General features: G+C 39.4%; 1 protein-coding gene and 1 long non-coding RNA gene across 3 annotated transcripts in view; one reads left to right on the top strand and one right to left on the bottom strand.

Annotated features, from left to right (window-relative positions):
• Positions 1-2,384, bottom strand: part of LOC145293950 (uncharacterized) — a 39,154-nt gene extending 36,770 nt beyond the window's left edge. The window contains exon 1 of one of the 2 annotated variants that reach the window (XM_080140816.1): positions 2,227-2,384. In XM_080140816.1, coding sequence (XP_079996942.1) covers positions 2,227-2,295 — 69 coding nt within the window. In that variant the 5' untranslated portion in view covers positions 2,296-2,384. Of the gene's footprint in view, positions 1-381; positions 579-2,226 lie in introns of those variants that run through there. The other variant, XM_080140817.1, reaches the window with a different exon arrangement.
• The window catches only part of LOC145293951 (uncharacterized), a 38,088-nt gene continuing 16,640 nt past the window's right edge, over positions 159-21,606 (top strand). Inside the window, exon 1 of the long non-coding RNA XR_013869798.1 lies at positions 159-298. This is a non-coding gene — a long non-coding RNA (uncharacterized LOC145293951). The remainder of the gene's footprint in view (positions 299-21,606) is intronic.

The raw sequence follows: 21,606 nt of genomic DNA on the forward strand, positions 1-21,606 counted from the left end.
CTTATTTAGTTTGGCACTTATTAAAAAAAGAAAATACAGGAAAACCTGTATGACGTATGTGTACCAGTCACGGAACGTAGAAGAGATATTAAAAAAATAACGTAATTTGATCAAGTCATTTTTTTTGTTTGTTTGTTTGTTTTTTTTTATTCAAGAAAATCAAGTTTTACGACTAAGCGCGTAGTAGTGTTTTTCGTCCTCCATGATTAAATCCAAAAGAAAAGGGAGACGATTTAAATCGAAGGTGAAAAGTCAGCCTTACGTTCAATGCAGTTTAGTAGTAAAATCGCTAAAAATCGTAAGTTTTAATTTTCTAGGTTTTAAATAAAACCACTTGATCGATTTACGTAATTTTTGGAATATGGCATAACAATTGCTTACCTTTTTGGTGCTTCTTAAACTATAGTCGACAAATGGATTTTTTTTATATCGTTTTAAGCAAAAACAATATTACGTACTTAATTGTCGTGTTGAACATAGTAATATATTCAAAAATTACAAAAATTCTGCTTTTGTCTTTAGTAAAAGAAAAAAAAAGTCTCTATCGCTATAGACAACAAATAATGCAACCATGACACAAATAATCTAAAATATTACTTTTAGAGTTATGTCCCTTGTGTATAGCTTCCTACTGCCTACTTTATAACATCTAAGAAAAATGCGATTTTACCCAATTTTTTTTTTAAATTACTTTTAGCTAAGAATAAATTTCTACTCGATGATTTGGATATATTACTATTTTCGGCATGACAATTAAGTTAGGTACGTAATATTGTTTTTGCTTAAAACATTTTTTTTTAATCGACCTGTCGATTGTATCTTAACAAGCACAGATTTTTATTTATTTTTTTATTTAGGTGCTAGTGCAGAGAGTGATCATCCGCGCTATTTTTTAAATCGTATTTCCAAGTTTAATTAAAGGTTTATATGTTTTTTTATTCAATTGTAAAGGTTGAAGTACAGAATAGGTACAAAACACCCTCCCCATGTTAAGAATGGCTTTTTAAATAATAACGTTATTATTTACGTCCGGGTCACTCTCTGAGTACCTTTATTTATTTATTTTTTATTTATTTTGCCGGTTTCTTTTCAACCCTAAGGTTTTTTGACATTTGTGCATGTGAACACACACTCAACTGAACTGCACTACTGCACATGCACAACACCACACCTCCAAGCAAAAGCCTTTTTTTTTTTTCTAATTGCATTATGTACAGATGTTCGGCAATTCTTCGTTTCATCTATCATTTCCCTTTTTTGTGACCAAATTCAATAGTTGCTTCAGGAGACTGAAGAAGCGTCCGTCCGTCTGAACTCGATTATGCTGACTTTAATCAATTTTCATAAATTTGAATTTTCCGCATTTTTTTTTTTTTTTTTTTTTTTACTCTGTCAACTGTCGCCTGCTGTGATTTCATTCATTAAGCGTTTCCAGCATGTCCCGGCGGTTTACGTAACCTGCCGGAATATGCGGACGAAACATTGATTTTAGCACTGCATAAGAGCCCATAATTCTGCTTTTACGGTCGATCTCATTTACCTTAATGGTGCATTGTTTTTGATAAAAACCGGATGTCAATTTCTGAATTTTAAAAAATGGCAGCCGTCTCGGCAAGTGGACACCTTCTCCTTAAGATTAATGGCCGATTTGTTAAGGAAGAAACACAAATGTGTCCTACTGTCCTACTGTCCTGGTGGATTTATTTTCCTTATTTCATTTTATTTTCAACAGGAATTTTAAAATTCGTTTTTTGTTTTCGTTTATTGCAGTTTTATTCATTTCAATAAATATTCCACTAATAGTAAATTAAAAAAAAAAATAGTATTGTGGTGCTTCTATAGAATTTGAACCGAACAAAACCAAATTATGCCGAAGTAAACTTAAAAACTTAGCTCGTTCATCATGGTTAGTTTAGGAATAACAGATAAGTTCGGTTTAAATTCTGTATAATTTATCAGCATTTTTATAGAATTATTCTCGTTTTCAAGCTGATCTACGAACTGTATTTTTCTCTCGTGTATTTTGCATCGTTACGATTATTGGAGACGGGAGTGATTCTATAAAATTACCAAAATAATAAATTAATTATTGGTCACGCAAGCACACGATAAGTGGTCACAATTTTATTAATATGGACGATGTTTTTGTTGTTGTTTTTCTTTTTTTTTTTTTTTTTTCATTCACCATGTAAACTAAATGATTTAAGTAGAAAAAGAGTAACTAACCTTACGAGCACCCGTTAAGGTTCCATCAATATCAAATAAACAGATCGTTGTCATATCTCTGGACGTCATGTTTTCGCGTTTAACGTGTACGTTTTCTGGTAGTCAACGTGTTTAATTTCACAAATGTTGAAATAAGGAACGTTTTTATGTTTTACACCGGATGCTTTACACGTGTATGAAAGTCTTGACCAATCAACGACCAGGGATCGAAAAACGCCTATTTCACCAGCCAGTTTGATGTCACGGTGACATAAAACATAAAACATGAAATCACTTTTGTATTCAAAAAACTTTTTATAAAATTAAAAACTACAAAAAGAAGGGTACTATTGCATAATTTGACCCGAATTCTCGTGAATTCCCGTCAAGCATGGATCGGGCGAGAACGGCAATTATCGGTGTCAGCCGAGCGAGCCCGAGCGTTGTTCAACTGTTGAAACGCTAACTCGACTTTTTATTTTATTTATTTAATTTTTTTTTTTTTTTTCTGTTATGTTTTTAGTAAGTTTTAAGGTGATATTAAGGGGGCGGGCGGGATGACGTTTTATTTTCTGATTAGTTACTTATTTATTATTTATTTATTATTATTTTTTTAATTGAATTTTTGGGAGTTTGATTAGCCAAAGAAAAGGCGCTATATAAATGGAAGCAGACGACATTCGAATTGGAAGAAAGCGACTAAACCAACAAAAAAAAAAAAAAAAAGAAAAAATAAGCTGATAAACAAATATATTTTCTTTTCTTTTTTTTTCAAACTCGCCAAACAGAAAAATGACCAACAAAAAGAAGAAAAGAAAAAAGAAAAGCTGACAAACAAATATATTTTCAAACTCGCCAAACAGAAAAGTGACAGGCAAGAAAATAAATCTATACATGTTAGAAAAAAGAAATGAAAACATCGATGCAGACAATATCATATTGTCAGGATAAGAAATTGCTGTCCCCAAAAAATAAGGTACAACAATTGTAAACACAAATGTTTACTTTAAAAAAGATCGTGTGTAAAGGATGGTTTCTCCTGGAGATGTACAAATGGACAGTGCCTTGAAAATAAAAAAAAGAAAACAAGAAAAAAAATATGGTTACAAAAAAGAAAGCAAAACAAAACAAAAACTTGTACTTACACCTAACAATTATACGGTTAAAAAATCTTTTCTTAGAGAAAATAAAACAAACTTTCTGTTGATAAATATTTTGCAAAAAAAAAAAAAAAAAAAAAAAAAAAACATCAAAAAATTAAATACTAAAATGAAATAAACATATTTTAATTTTTCAAGGTAGGTTTTTTTTTTTTTGTTTTTTTTTTCATTAGTCTGCGTCCGTTACGACACTCGGCTGACACCGATAATTGCTTGATGGGAATTCACGAGAATTTGGGTCAAATTATGCAGGAGTACCAAAAAAAAAAAAAAAAGAAATCAATACGACAACGTTTTTATTATTTATCATCGTAATTATTATCAAATTTATGTTTTATTGTTTGTTAATGTTCTGTTTATTTGCGTTGATAAACCATCTCATCCCCTTCCACCTAAATCATTTTACTTCTCGAAATTAAGTTTTTTTTCTGCAAATAAGGTGTCTTGTTTTGTTTATTATTATTATTATTATTATTATTATTATTATTATTATTATTATTATTATTTAATTCAATATCGTAGAACTTTACTTTTACTAATTATCTTTGAAAGAGTCCTAGAAAACGAATATTAATCTTTCAATGAATTTACTTAACTTCAAAATTTAGCTTCCGAATGTCGCCGTGAAAACATTTTTCATTATAACTTTTCTTTATTTATTATTTTCTTTCTTTATTTTTTTTTCACGTGTACAAATTTTTTTTTTTTTTCTTTTTGGAAAATAACTTTAGGCCTTAATCTTTCAAATAAAATTAAAAAGTAGCCAGAAGCCTACTGTAGAGGATTAGGATATATATATCCTAATCTTGTTACAAAAGAAAATAATGAAACGAATGGAATGAAGGAAACAAAGACTCAATTGCTGGATAAAATAAACATGTTGTTTATTTACTGCTGAAGAATGAATGTTTTAGGTGTAACACGTGTTCATGTCCACGCGGGTGTCACCATCGTTTGTTGCGGGACTGGTAGTATAGAAAGAAAAGGAAATGCGTGTTCATCTCACGTTCGAGTTACCTTCATTTGTTCGCGCGTGGCAAGAAAAGTGAGTAATGTAGTGGAACGAGAAATGGCCGTCCGGCATGTAGAAAGAGAAAGAGAGAGTTAAGCTGTGCGCCATATTAGCAGTCAGCTACGCGGAGGTATTCTCAGGCACAAGTTGTAGATAGATAGAAAGTGTATAAAGTGTACATACTGTCTGTTGGCTTTTTGCCCCACATGGTAGCAGGTGGTGTGAGGCACGTGGGCGCGTGCCTGCCGAAACGGCGGCGGCTGGTCCGTAGACCACTCAGCTCGGAAGGCGAGTTGGAAAAGAAGGGAGCAGCTTATTGCTCTTGCTTTTATAGTTGTTTCCGGTGGTCTTTTGCGCATGTGTGGATTTTCTTTGAAAGGGAAGTGACATTGCCCATGTGTGCGTACGTGTGCGCGTATGTGAGTAAATGTGTGTACGTTAGCGTGTGTGTGTATACACGCGAATGTGAGTGTATATACGTGAACGTGAATATATGTACATGTGTGAACGTGCACGCGTATGTTTGTGTGCGCGTATGTATATGAGAAGTAATATAGCTTGAGATGTGAACGCGTGTTTTTGTGTGAGACTAGAAAAGGCTCGTGCACTACAAAAAATTATGATAAATTGGCTTTCAAAACTATGTTCCCCTATTTTTTCCGCCATTTTTGCTCGTACCTTGTAAGAAATTAATCTCACAAACTCAATACTCCCTGGCTGAGGAAAAGTTAATTCCAAAATTACAAAACCATACCTTTAAACTCAAATTTTATTCAGTTATAACATCAAAGAAAGGTTATTGGTTCGGGTACAGTCCTTGCAAAATGGTGGGTCAGTTTTGCCTCCCAAATTGGGAGCCAGTAGTTAACTCCTTTGGTTGGAATGGTAGCCTGGTTTTCCTTCGAAAAGGTCCATGATATTTCATGGTGTTCTCGGTAAGAGTTCTGGTGCCTTTAATTAGGCATAAATCGAGTCCCTTGGGACCCTAATTGAATTGAGAAAAGTTCAAACATTTAGTTGATATAAACATGATGAAAATGTTCAAATGATGCCATCCTCTAATAGGGATATCTTCGGCACAATATAAAGGTGTCTCTGCTTGTAGAGATTTCAAGTCCTTTTTTCACCAAACATTTAGGTGATATAAATATGAAGAAATTGTTGCGGCGCCATTCTCGATAAGGCATTCTTCTTGGAGCCGAATTTTGGTGAGTCTCGCTCCTGCCGGAGGTTTTCGTAGACTGAAAAACAAAATGGATGTTAACAAAAAAGGCGACAAGTAATTATGTTGGTCCATACAAATTAACCAAACACAGACTGCCTACAAGATATATGCGTAGGCAGCTTAAAATATGAAAATGGCATTGTAACTGGAATTTCTCACAACCTACAGGCTGCTTCGGTACAGGTATATATATATATATATATATATATATATATATATATATATATATATATATATATATATATATATACATTAGTGTTGAGACGATTAATCAGAATCAAATTGAGAATCAGAAAAATCGGAACTTTTTGGGATATTAGAATCGGTACTGAAATCTGAAAATTTGTGTCTACTTTTTCAATACCAAAAACGATTGCTATAATTATCTTTTTTATTTGATTGTTTTTCCAAACAAAATCTTCTGCTGCTGGTAGTAATAATAAACTAATTAATATTTATTAATTGTAAAACTAAAATCAGTAGATTATCCCCCCCCCCCTCACAAGTTTGTTTTTACGTTTGAGAAAATGTGTCCAACTTTAACATGTTTTTATGAGAAAAAAATAACAACTCTATAGTTAAATATTTAAAGATTTATAAAGAATCAGAATCGGGAAAAATGTTGGAATCGTCCCATCACTAATATATATATATTTAGATATATATAAAGAATTCGATATAAACTCTGCAAATCAGAAATTGCAACAATTTACTATTCGAACAAGAAATACAAAATGTTTTTAAATAAATAAAAGTGAAAACTACATCTTATGCAAGGAGTCATACTTACATTAAAGTTGATGATAATGCAAAACTGTATCTGCCAACAAGCAAAATTTATAGCCTGCCTCTTAATATCATTTTGTTAACTAATTTCCTCAGAGGATAAAACTTATTCATTGAAACTTCATGGAATAAGGAAAAATAATTTTTAAAATTTTAATTTTTGTATTCCTTGTCGAATTGTTGTAATTGCTAATTTGCAGAGTTTATGCTGAATTCTTTATCAATAAAGTATACAGAAATAACAATTATGAATAACATAAATAAAAATATCGGTACTTATTCAGTTTACGACCCAATCGTCAGCAACTTCACATCAGCATTTTCTGGCAGTTTATGTAAGCAGCCAAGTATGCCGAAGCAAAAACTGCCAGACGCTTACTCCAGATGCGGCATTCCCTCTAAGAGGGATATCAAAAATAAAAAGATTAAGATGGAATATGCGAATGGATGGCATCCTCCAAGATAGAAACATTTAGGAGTAACCAAAGGCAAAATAAATCCGTGGAGTGGGCATATTTTGGAGGCTCTCTAGCATTAAAAAAACAATGTTATCGCGCTATTTTTTAATAGTATTTTCAAGTTCAATTCAATTTTTACAATATTTTTGTTTATTAAATCGTTAGGTGAAAGTGCAGAATAATAACAAAATAATTCCCCCTCTCTATGTTAAGAATGGCTTTCTAAATAATAACGTTAACATAGCAGTAACATAAATGTATAAATACCAAAAACAAAACAAGACCAGGATTTATTCATTCCACTATCTAAGTTTTTTTTTTTTAAATTGCTAAAAGAATGAGTTTCGAAGAACCCAGGAACGTGCATGCTATGCACAGACAGAGAACACATACTCATACTCAGCTCCTTGTTGAATGCATAAACAAGTGTCATGCAGTCACTACCTATTGATGTAATCTTTTCCAATCACACCTGATATTAAGTTGATGTTTAAAGTAAACAACCAGATTCTGATTGGAAGCAGATATCAGCTCATGAACCTTATCCAGACATTTAATCCATATCACTGGTCTCACCAGCTAGGCTAACTAGAAAATAATTTTTTTTCACCCTAGACCACGGTGGGGCTATGTTGTTGATAACGAATGATACACCAAGAACCAACCAATAGCTGCTCAACATCAATACAGGCCACTCCCCTCTGATATATTCCCAGATTCGCCGAACTTTGCTGTAAGTTAAGGCGTGCTCGGCCATTTCTTCTTCATCTACAGCAAGGGATCGACCCTTACGCTATTTCTACATAATTTGGTATAGAAGAGCAGTGTGTTCCAAACCAGTTACCTTGTCAAAAAACACTTAGAGTTGTTGAGATAGCACTGGCCTAGCACCCAACTCTACTGTTGCCAAGATATTATTATGTCTCATTTAAATGCTTTAGTGTTGATAACAGATTTTTTTCTAATTTTATCAAGAAATGATAATGTTTTAGTTCTTTCTGACTGACCACCATGTTGGCCGGCTCACAATACACAGCACCAAACACAGCTGGCTCTTAATACACGGCACCAGACACAGCTAGCTTCCAATATGTGACACCAGACACAGCTGGCTCCTAATATACTGCATCAGACACAGCTGGCTCCCAGTATACTGCACCAGAAACAACTAGCTCCCAGTATACTGCATCAGACACAGCTGGCTCCTAATATACTGCACCAGACACAGTTGACTCCCAATATACTGCACCAGACACATCTGACTCCCAATATACTGCACCAGACACATCTGACTCCCAATATACTGCACCAGACACATCTGACTCCCAATATACTGCACCAGACACATCTGACTCCCAATATACTGCACCAGACACAGCTGGCTCCCAATATACTACACCAGACACAGTTGGCTCCCAATATACTACACCAGACACAGCTGACTCCCAATATACTGCACCAGACACAGCTGACTCCCAATATACTGCACCAGACACATCTGACTCCCAATATACTGCACCAGACACATCTGACTCCCAATATACTGCACCAGACACAGCTGACTCCCAATATACTACACCAGACACAGCTGGCTCCCAATATACTACACCAGACACAGCTGACTCCCAATATACTGCACCAGACACAGCTGACTCCCAATATACTGCACCAACAGCTGACTCCCAATATACTGCACCAGACACATCTGACTCCCAATATACTGCACCAGACACAGCTGACTCCCAATATACTGCACCAACAGCTGACTCCCAATATACTGCACCAGACACAGCTGGCTCCCAATATACTACACCAGACACAGTTGGCTCCCAATATACTACACCAGACACAGTTGGCTCCCAATATACTGCACCAGACACAGTTGGCTCCCAATATACTGCACCAGACACATCTGACTCCCAATATACTGCACCAACAGCTGACTCCCAATATACTGCACCAGACACAGCTGACTCCCAATATACTGCACCAACAGCTGACTCCCAATATACTGCACCAGACACAGCTGACTCCCAATATACTGCACCAACAGCTGACTCCCAATATACTGCACCAGACACAGCTGGCTCCCAATATACTACACCAGACACAGCTGACTCCCAATATACTACACCAGACACAGCTGGCTCCCAATATACTACACCAGACACAGCTGACTCCCAATATACTGCACCAGACACATCTGACTCCCAATATACTGCACCAACAGCTGACTCCCAATATACTGCACCAGACACAGCTGGCTCCCAATATACTACACCAGACACAGCTGGCTCCCAATATACTACACCAGACACAGCTGACTCCCAATATACTGCACCAGACACAGCTGACTCCCAATATACTGCACCAACAGCTGACTCCCAATATACTGCACCAGACACATCTGACTCCCAATATACTGCACCAGACACATCTGACTCCCAATATACTGCACCAGACACAGCTGACTCCCAATATACTACACCAGACACAGCTGGCTCCCAATATACTACACCAGACACAGCTGACTCCCAATATACTGCACCAGACACAGCTGACTCCCAATATACTGCACCAACAGCTGACTCCCAATATACTGCACCAGACACATCTGACTCCCAATATACTGCACCAGACACAGCTGACTCCCAATATACTGCACCAACAGCTGACTCCCAATATACTGCACCAGACACATCTGACTCCCAATATACTGCACCAACAGCTGACTCCCAATATACTGCACCAGACACAGCTGACTCCCAATATACTGCACCAACAGCTGACTCCCAATATACTGCACCAGACACAGCTGGCTCCCAATATACTACACCAGACACAGCTGACTCCCAATATACTACACCAGACACATCTGACTCCCAATATACTGCACCAACAGCTGACTCCCAATATACTACACCAGACACAGCTGACTCCCAATATACTGCACCAGACACATCTGACTCCCAATATACTGCACCAACAGCTGACTCCCAATATACTGCACCAGACACAGCTGACTCCCAATATACTGCACCAACAGCTGACTCCCAATATACTGCACCAGACACAGCTGGCTCCCAATATACTACACCAGACACAGCTGACTCCCAATATACTACACCAGACACAGCTGGCTCCCAATATACTACACCAGACACAGCTGACTCCCAATATACTGCACCAGACACATCTGACTCCCAATATACTGCACCAACAGCTGACTCCCAATATACTGCACCAGACACAGCTGGCTCCCAATATACTACACCAGACACAGCTGGCTCCCAATATACTACACCAGACACAGCTGACTCCCAATATACTGCACCAGACACAGCTGACTCCCAATATACTGCACCAACAGCTGACTCCCAATATACTGCACCAGACACATCTGACTCCCAATATACTGCACCAGACACAGCTGACTCCCAATATACTGCACCAACAGCTGACTCCCAATATACTGCACCAGACACAGCTGGCTCCCAATATACTACACCAGACACAGTTGGCTCCCAATATACTACACCAGACACAGTTGGCTCCCAATATACTGCACCAGACACATCTGACTCCCAATATACTGCACCAGACACAGCTGACTCCCAATATACTGCACCAACAGCTGACTCCCAATATACTGCACCAGACACAGCTGGCTCCCAATATACTACACCAGACACAGTTGGCTCCCAATATACTACACCAGACACAGTTGGCTCCCAATATACTGCACCAGACACAGCTGACTCCCAATATACTGCACCAGACACATCTGACTCCCAATATACTGCACCAGACACATCTGACTCCCAATATACTGCACCAGACACAGCTGGCTCCCAATATACTACACCAGACACAGCTGGCTCCCAATATACTACACCAGACACAGCTGACTCCCAATATACTGCACCAGACACAGCTGACTCCCAATATACTGCACCAGACACAGCTGACTCCCAATATACTGCACCAGACACAGCTGACTCCCAATATACTGCACCAGACACATCTGACTCCCAATATACCGCACCAGACACAGCTGGCTCCCAATATACTACACCAGACACAACTGGCTCCCAATATACTGCACCAGACGCAGCTGCCAAGCTGACCGGTTCACTTTCAAAGAGACAAGAGGAAGAGACTTGCTTGCTTGTCGAGCATAAGTTCCCAATCGCCATGTATCTTTTCCTTCTTTTTTGTTCCTCTCCCCTTCCTTTCCAATCTTTATGCCTATTTATACATTCAATTCTGCGACATTACACCCACATCATGGCTTAAAATGCTGACTCAGCATATGAGTTATCATTTAATGGCAGAGACAGACTACTTTACAAAAACCGCTTCATAAAATTATAGTTTTTCTCTTGTTTTTAAATCATTTTGGTGATTAATACATTTATACTGTATGTATGTATGTATGTATGTGTGTGTGTGTGTGTCTGTGTGTGCATATGTGTGTGTGTTTATATGTGATTTCATTCGTTATTGTTATTGTGCAATATTCAAACAAAGTAACTATTCTAATACTAGCTTACATCATCCATCAAAAATGGCAAAAAATTATGTTCCACCTTACATTCATATAAAAATCATAGATTTACATCACAGTAATTTAATTTTTTATATATAAATTATTTTTATCATTGCTGATGACCTAAAGGAAAAAATACTGTTGACATTTTAATTAGAGCGAAGGATTTTGTTGTCTGATTTGCTATTTGCTTTCTTGCTTCTTCTAACCACATCTGGAACCTAGGAAAAAAGACATGTTTTTTACTCACTAACTTTTGGGTACTTGTACAGTTTAATCAAGACATTCAAAAATGAAAATATCGAAAAAAGGTTATATTTTACATATCCGTTTTGGACTGAAGATCTCCGAAAAAAAATTTCATTTAATTTGATCAAGTATACATATGAGAGCGCATTGAAGTCAGCCATTATGGAATTTTTTGAACATGCCACAGGGAGATAACTCCATGTAAAGCGCGAATACTCCCTCCCCATCTTTATTATTAGCTTTTCTTCCTAAAAATCAAACCTTTTTGCTCGGTATCATAACAAATTGTTTTTTCACTGTTAAAAAAAAATTACTTGATGAAATTAAGTGAAATTTTTTTTCGGAGAACTTCGTTCCATAATGGATACATGCAATATAACCCTTTTTCAATATTTTGATTTTTTAATTGTCTTGATTAAATTGTACAAGTACCAACTTTTGTGTTACCGCTGGCTTTATATTTATTTATATACAAATAAATACACATCTGTCTTTTTATAGAGCAGGTAATTAAATCTAATATGCAATATTTATATGATTATTCAACAAATTACCCTAATAAAACTTTAAATTTCATAAAAAAAAAAAGATGTAACTCATTTGTTATCTCCCTTGTATTGGTTGAAATCTTAAATTTAAAAAAAATTATTTTAAGAATATTTTCGACATATTTTCATGTATCCTCTCTATATTATTAAATTCTGCAAGCTCGTCTTTATATTTAATTATCATTAAGTAATTAGTTAACTCACCAGAAAACGCTCCTCTCTGTTGATCTTATCCCAAAAGTTTCTAAAATCAATGTGGAGTTTAAGCTGAACAATAAATGAATAAATAAATAAATAAATAAAGCAGTGTTGCTGAAACTGTGTAATAAATTGCGAACAGACGGGCTTACCTGACAAACGCTCGAGGTGTGCACTCTGCAAAGCGGGCACGTCCAAAGAAAAATGGCAAGATGGCGGCGGCCGGTTAATATTGCCATGTAATCACGCAAAATCTTGTGTTCTCTCGCACACACGAGAGTTCAGCTTAGCATAAAAACGGGTCACTGTGAGCAAGAAGGGAGAAGGAAAAACGTAGTCAAGACAAAGACGACGCTTCTGACGACTGAGAAGAAAAAAGAAGAAAAAGAGCAAGAAGTAGAAGAGGAAGAAGAGAACGATACATGAGAAGACGAGGTGTGTGCGGTTTTGAGTAAATCGAAACAGACAGAAAAAAAAAACTCTGATTACAAGCTATCTCGGCTTTGGTATGGAGAAATTTGACATCAGATTAATTCCGGAATTCGATGGCTCCCCCACTGGTCCCTCGGTGGTCGAATGGCTGGAAAAGGCTGAGCGCGTTTGCCAGTTGTGCAAGATTAAAGACCCAGCTATGGTTATCCCATTGAGACTCACTAAAGGGGCTTATGCCGTGTACCAGCAGCTAGGGGAGGATCCAACCATGGAGCAGATTACACAAGCGCTATACGGGGCATTTGGTACAGACCCTTTTGTCGCCCGGAGGCAGTTTTCCGAACGCCGACTTGGGCCGGGGGAGACAGTGGATGTCTACATGGCCGACTTGAAAAAGCTTGCCACTCCCTTCGGTGGTGCAAGTGATCGCATATTGGCATGCGCCTTTTTGTCGGGACTTCCGGATGAGGCAAGTCGACTGCTGCAAGCATCGTCAAGACTCACTGAGATTGGATTAGAGGAGTTATTGGCGAGAGCACGAAACATCTTGAAAGACGATCGAGAACTAGTCTCCGCAGCTGTTGACACTCTGGACTCGCCAACGAAGGGTCTACGATGCTATACCTGTGGTGGCCCCAACCACTTTTCCAGAGACTGCAAAAGCGGTACAAGGCGCACCCCTAATTATGGAGCACGACAAGTAATACGGTGTCACCAATGCAATAAGCCAGGCCACATAGCGCGGAATTGTCCGGGAAACGGGCAAGGGGAGGACGCCGCAGCGCTAGCACCCTCCCCAACGCAGCATTGAACAAAGCGCTGCCTGCAGTAACAGTTCAAGTTGATGGATGTGAACGTTCAGCGCTGGTTGACACCGGCTGTACCCAAACCCTTCTTCGAAAGGAATATTGCGCCACATGGAAGAAACAAAGGATCCCTGTACTTACTGTCGGCCAAGGCTCATTGGTGTGTTGTGGGGTCAGCATTGTTCATATCAGCATTGGCAATGGCTCTCCGGTTGCTGTGACGGTGTTAGTGGTCGATGGGGAGCTGCTCGGATATGACCTTCTCCTTGGAATGGACGCTATCACACAGCTAGGCGGAATTACTGTGAACGGCGCCAGTGATGTGAGCTTCTCTCGACCAAACAAACAAATGTGTGCAGCAATCACTCTCGATGAGCCCGACTTCCATGCAGAATACGATAAGGGCACAAACACAGCGTCCTGGAAATGGGCAGGCGACCAGCCACCAGTGTCATTGCGGAATCGACTTACAGAGTATCCCCCTCCTGCGTGGCTTAGGGGGCAGTACGAGGCAGAACTTCAAGTGTGGCTGGATAATGGCTGGTTAGTTCCATACCCAGAGGATGAGCTCGGGCCCCCGCGGGGGCTAATTCCCCTGATGGCTGTCAGACAAGAGAACAAGCAGAAAGTTCGACCTGTTCTTGATTACCGGGAACTTAATGAATACGTTGACCCACACACTGCGGGGGCTGATGTCTGTGCTCATAAACTACGGGAGTGGCGGCGGCAGGGTGCGGAAGCAGCCATACTGGACTTGCGAAGAGCGTACTTGCAAATACGTGTTGAGAAATCGCTGTGGCCGTTCCAGACGGTGGTGATCAAAGGAACTCGCTATTGCTTGACCAGGCTAGGATTCGGCCTGAATGTAGCCCCTAACATCATGACAGCAATCATGCAGGCGATCCGGCGTCAAGATGAAGCGGTGCAACATGCGACATCGTCGTATATAGACAACATTTTTGTCAATGAGAGCCTCCTGTCTGCCCAGGCGGTCAAAGAACACTTCGAGCACTTCGGATTGTCGTGCAAGGAGCCGGAGCGGCTACAGGACGGGGCGAAAGTGCTCGGACTGCAGGTGAGCGGAAGTGCAGATGCCCTTCAATGGGGAAGGAGTGGTGAAATCCCGGAAATCCCATCTACCATCACACGTTGGAGCACGTTTTCCATTTGCGGAAAATTGGTGGGTCACTTCCCTGTGTGTGGGTGGCTCCGAGTGGCTGTAGCGGCCATAAAGCGACGGGCAACTTCTATGTCAACTGGATGGGACGATGAGGTGCATGATCCTGCCCTGCGAAGCATGCTGGTGGAAGTTGTGGCCAGAGTGACCAATGATGACCCTGTACGGGGGAGCTGGTGCGTCGATGGGAGCGAATTTACAGTTTGGGTAGACGCCAGCTCACTTGCCCTTGGCGTTGCTCTGGCGGTCGACGGAAGGATAATAGAAGATGCCTGCTGGCTTCGGCCGGAGAATGACGCCAAGCATATAAACCTAGCTGAACTCGATGCTACACTGAAAGGAGTCAATCTAGCGCTTCAGTGGCAGTCTAGAATCCTTCACATCATCACGGATTCCACGTGTGTGCATCGGTGGATGACCAATGCCTTGAACGGAAAAGCACGTCTGACAACGAAGGCGTCGGCCGAAATGTTGATCTGGAGGCGGCTTGCTACCCTAACCGAAACCACTAAGGAATACGACTTGGTCATAGATGTGACACTGATGCAGTCCTGTTTGAATCAGGCGAATCGTCTGACCAGAGTGCCACGCCGTTGGCTAGACCTGCCAAAAGAAGTGAACGAGTCAGCACCTGTAAATTGCGCTGCAGTGGGACATAGACTCAGCCCGGAGCATATTAATGATGTCGATTGCCAAAGCGGGCACCCCGGTGTAAACCGAACGCTTTACTTCGCCAGATTGGTTGACCCCTCTGTGCCTCGGAGGGCTGTGAAATCTGTTGTGGGAAACTGCAACACCTGCCGATCGATCGACCCAGCACCTGTCCGGTGGAAGAAGGGAATACTCAGTGTGAAGCGTAATTGGGATAGGATTGCGATGGACATAACGCACTACAACGGGAGGCATTTTTTGACGCTTATCGACTGTGGACCATCTAGGTTTTCATTGTGGCGGCCCCTTCGCCGGCAGGACGCGGCTGCCATTATCCATGAGTTGGAAGGTGTGTTCCTCGAGCGTGGCCCTCCTTCTGAGATACTCACCGACAATGGCCCCGCTTTTGTTAGTGAGCCGTTTAAACAGTTTGCAGATGGCTGGGGTGTCCATCTGCGTTTTCGGTGTGCCCATGTTCCCAGTGGAAACGGGATTATTGAGCGCAATCACAGAACTGTTAAGACAATCGCAGCGCGGAAGGGGTGTACGGTACCTGAAGCAGTCTATTGGTACAACGTCACCCCTAAGGACGATGTTTCACCCTCCACCGCGCCAGCCAACGCACTACATACATACCGTGTCAGGGTGAAAGGTTTGGAGAGCAGCTCACTACCCGAACCGGAGCCACCACAAAAGAACATAAAAGAGGGAGATGTCGTCTGGGTTAAAAAACCCCGAGGCCAGTGCACGACTCGCTACGGAACCGGTCATGTCACTGAAGTGATCAGCCCGCAGGCGGTGCAAGTTGATGGAGTACCTCATCATATTAAAGACTTAAGATCAGTATTCCAAACGCAGCTGCCGCTTGACGAAGATAGTGAAATTGAATCCGTGACCAGCGACCCATCATTCTGGTTCATGACGGCTTCAACGCACAGCGACACTGAGAGTGATAGCCTTCAAAGTACTGACCCTCCTGCTGATGATGAAGACCCGGACAGTGATACTGCGATGCTCAGCTTTAGGTTCGCCGACCTTCGTTCACGGAAGACAGCGCAGACGATGATGAAGCCCCGAATCCCCCTCTCCGAAGAAGCACTCGAAGAAAAAGGTCACCGCCTCCCTGCTCTTTCTGTGATAATGAGATCAGGGGGGAGTGTGTAATAAATTGCGAACAGATGGGCTTACCTGACAAACGCTCGAGGTGTGCACTCTGCAAAGCGGGCACGTCCAAAGAAAAATGGCAAGATGGCGGCGGCCGGTTAATATTGCCAAGTAATCACGCAAAATCTCGTGTTCTCTCGCACACACGAGAGTTCAGCTTAGCATAAAAACGGGTCACTGTGAGCAAGAAGGGAGAAGGAAAAACGTAGTCAAGACAAAGACGACGCTTCTGACGACTGAGAAGAAAAAAGAAGAAAAAGAGCAAGAAGTAGAAGAGGAAGAAGAGAACGATACATGAGAAGACGAGGTGTGTGCAGTTTTGAGTAAATCGAAACAGACAGAAAAAAAAAACTCTGATTACAGAAACATTTACTAAAATTACAAATCCTCAGTATAACACTAAACTATCTTGGCCATATTTAGATGGTAAAACAATAGTTTCATGGCTTTAACATAATGCGATGAAAAATTGTGCACAGGCAATAAATATTGTTTTATATAATTTGTGTTAAATATTAGCAAATGGAGAACAATTTGGAGTTAAAATCTAGTTAGTATTACACATGTTAATCCTATGAACACACTTGAAATATGTGCATAGACTGAAATAATCGCGAGAGAAAAAAAAAAATTTTTTTCATAAAAATAGAAGTTAGTGATTATTTCAACAAATATATTTTCAAACATGTTATTCCTACCGTTTGTACAAGGGTCACTCCATCTATAGGTTGAATAGAATCTTCTGTGTACAAATTATTTATTTACTAAATATATGCCTGCAAAACAGATTAAACTACAAACCATTGGTTAAGATTAACGTGAAGTATCTGTTCAGATATAATGTATCATCTGCTCTGATCTTGGTCAGCGAAAGAGGAATTTTTCTAGATTGAGATGATTTTTATTTTTTGTCCCAATCCAAAGTTCCAATTTTAAAGAAAGTGGATTTTTTCCTACATTAAAAACTGACCTTGTGTCGAACTTAAAATTTGTGAGGATTCAAGTAAATAGAGGGTTGAAATCATTCAAGAAACAAAACATGCATTTACAGCATGGTTATGTGATGTCTTTAATAACTTGAAACTAACTCTTTTACCAAAGTCATTGAATTTGGCATTAAATAACCTGAAAAGGTTGATATGACATAAAAGAAAACAGCTAGAACAATTTATAAACGTTTATAGAGCCATTTCCTTGATTGTCTTAAATTTATTTTTCTTATAAACAAGTGGAGCATGCATGGTCCCCGTGAGTGCACAGTGAACAAGGTATAAAAAAAATGACTAAGTTCAGCATTTGCATACGCACACCCATTTAGTTCCATAAATCCCCAAGGGACATCAAATACTAGTGAAAATGAACAAACAGTGCAGTTTTAGGCCTTAACTTGCAACTTGCAAATTCGCATACCTGCCCGTGCCTACCTCGGACACGTAGATCATTTGTGACACTTCAACGGATTCACCTCAACCATTCGTTCCATTGACTCATCGTAGAGTTGTTTTTGACACCCTACACAATCTGGCACACCCTGGATGCAGAGCTACAGTGAAGCTGATTACAGATAGATTTTTCTGGCCAAATATGAGGCGTGATATCACTGCCTGGACATGTTCCTGTGTATCCTGCCAAAAGTCAAAGGTGCACGAGCATATCTGTGCACCCCTTGGAACATTCACCACCCCAGACTCTCGGTTTAGCCATGTGCACATCGACCTGGTTGGACATTGGCCGGTCAGTCAAGGATTTACTTATCTCCTGACCTGTATAGACCGTTTCACACAGTGGCCTGAAGCCATTCCCCTCACAGACATTTCGGCTGAGTCTGTAGCACGAGCCCTTATATCAGGCTGGATATCGCATTATGGAGTTCCCACCACCATCACCACTGATCGTGGCGTACAGTTTGAATCCCACCTCTTCCAGGAACTCTCCAGGATTCTAGGGATCCAACATATTCGCACTACAAGCTATCACCCTGCTTCTAACGGGATGATTGAACGCTTCCATCGCCAATTGAAAGCAGCATTACGTGCTTACCCTGATCAACAGCGATGGAGCGAATATGTACCGGTTGTCCTTCTTGGCTGTCATGCTGCTATCAAAGAGGACCTGGGATACTCTTCAGCCGAACTTGTATATGGAGTACCTCTATCGTTGCCAGGCCAAATGTTGAGCCCGATAGAGTTAACGACAAACGATTCAGCTTTGTATGTCAACAGACTGCGAGCTTATTTTAGTTAGCTCCCACTGATGCACACTAGGGAACAGACCATTAGATCTTCAGTCCCAAAGGACATTTCGTCTTGGACTCATGTTTTTCTTAGAAAGGACGCCGTGAAAGCCCCCCCCCCTAACTTCACCTTATACTGGCCCCTATCGCATGCTTTCACGTACCGATAAACTTTTTACTTTAGATATCAGTGGTAAAAGAGAAACTGTTTCTATTGATAGAGTAAAAAAAGCCTTTCTTGACACAAAAACACACATTCCCCCTACTCTCACACAGCATCAAAACATGCATACACCTGAAGTTAATGCTCCAAATGAAGACAATCATGTCACCACTACACGTAGTGGTCGACGGGTACATTGGCTGAAGAGACTGTGCAAACTTTGTATTTCTGTTAAGAAAATATTTTTATTAAGAAAATATTTTTTTTGTTAAGAAAATATTTTTGCCTTCTTTCCAAAAAATAAAAAGTTGCAAATATTCCCCAACTTTTCACACAAAAGTAAGAACATTTTCTTCTTTCTCATAAAATAAATACAATAAAAAGACATGTTTATTTTTCGCCATTTGTGATGCTACCTTTTTCTCTGTCGGCTTTCAGCCTAAGCAGGGGGTTATGTAGCAGAAGCAAATGGAACTTTTTTCTTTTAACGAATCAATGCCTCTCCCTGTGCTATTTGGCCGCATACTGACCAATCAGGGGTACGGCGCATTGATCCTTCCTATCCCCTAAGGAATTCGGTAAGCATCCGGTTGGAGGAATAAGAACTCGTCCTTACGAAGAGAAACACCAAATGGAACGGCCCCTCTTTTCTTCGCTCTTTCTCTCTCCACCTCAGTGTTATTTCTACCAGTATCAACGATTCCACTGGGAATAACTACCGCGATAGCACCAGGTGGCCGGAGTCCAGCAATGTCCAGCTTTTGACCAGGAACATATCACATTCTCCTTAATAAACCTGTTCTGTGTTACCTTTTATGAAGTCGTTGCGTTCGTCATTTCAGAAGCTTGTATTGAATTATTTATTTTATTAGGTTGTGCCCTAAAAGCATCTAAACCCTAAACAATTAATTGTAAAAAGATGGTGATAAAAAGATTGTTGACATTTGAAAGCGATTTAAAACTAATTTTAAAAAATTAGATTAGCTAATAAAAAGTAATTTTTGAATAAAATTAAAATTTATAGGTAAAAAGTCAAGTATTGGGGATCATTTTTGTTGTTCCTGAAATAAAAGTAAACATTATTTCTGTAAAAAAGTCAAATTTTCGATTGCCAGAGTAAAATAAAAAAAAGCATAAATTGAAAGAATCGAAAATAGAAAAATTTTTAGATCAAATCTTATTCAAACTTATGGCTTCTATTTTTTTTTTTTTTTTTTTTTTTTTTGTCACTTTAGAAAGTTGTTTGCTTCTCGATTGTTTAAAACTTTCTCAAACTAAAATGTTTTGGGGTAATGTTTATAAATGATCACTTCCAATACTTGTTCTATAAGTTAAAGTATTATCAGAAACCATGCAAATACTTGACTACTATGCCCAGCACAAGAAATCTGCTTTTTTCACTAATCATATTTATCTCCCTCTCATGGTGGGATAATGTGACATAAGAGTCGAAATGTGGGATTTGAAGAACCAGCGCACTAGAAGAAGAGCATTGGGCAGACCTGTCAGAATTCTCTTGGTAAAGGTGCCTCAGATGACTAGCAATAAATTAAGCCTTTCTCACAGGGCGAAAGCAAAACCTGGGAAGGTGGACCTCCTAGAATTGCACAAGACCAAAGCCATATTGTTTCACTCTTATATTCCAAGTAAACTAAGGGAAAAAAGCCTTTGCAAAGCAAATCCCACAAGTTTCAGAAACCTGGACTTATTTTTTTTTCCACACTAGAAGATACAACTTTATTTGTGTCTAACTCTGTCCCGTGGGGAGCCATAGTAAATAGGTACAATCACTATAAACTTTCTTGTATTGAATATGTGGCTTCCTTGCTATAACAAACCACGAAATATTGTTTGCCTTACTTTTAATTATATATGTACCTGAAATATACAGTGATCATAGATACGTCACTATGACTTTCTGAATAGATACACAATGCTTTGTGCCTGACCTAATTGACTGTCATTAACTATGAATTCCGACGCGCCACGTAGTCTTATTATGGTAGAAACACCCCTCTCTTGCGTGCTATGTATATCCAATATATTCATTTCCTCCAAGACGACTACCATTGTCTGATTTGCATGTTAAATAAATAAAAAGGGAAAGAAATGAATTTTTTTTTGTCTCTATAACTAAATTCTAAAAATTAATTCTACTGTATTCTGTAAGTTAATCCTTTCCTAAAAACTAAGTTTACCCTACTCCCCAAGCTGCTACTAACACTCATACATTACACACGCTTAATATAAAGTCATTCTGTAACGCGATATCCTATTCCTAAGCCAATATATAAATAAATAAATAAATAAATAAATTTTTTTAAATTTCTAAATTTAAATGAAAAATATTAAACCATATCTTAACTCTTTCCAACTAACCTGTTGCAAATATAGTTATTTCCACTGCATGAACTTTTACTCACCCCCTCCTCCAGTAACAATGTAATAGCAATGTCCCTTAATCACTTTGAGGAGTGTAATTTCTCAGTAGACATAACATTTACATACTAACTCAGTAACATTAACTACCCATGCGGTGTCGCAGAAATACTTGGATTAGGACCCAGGCGCGGGGTAAACCCTCTCGGTG

The sequence above is a fragment of the Euprymna scolopes genome, chromosome 15 (genome assembly GCF_053919585.1).
Source record: "Euprymna scolopes isolate OS-2025 chromosome 15, ASM5391958v1, whole genome shotgun sequence".
NCBI lineage: Eukaryota > Metazoa > Mollusca > Cephalopoda > Sepiida > Sepiolidae > Euprymna > Euprymna scolopes.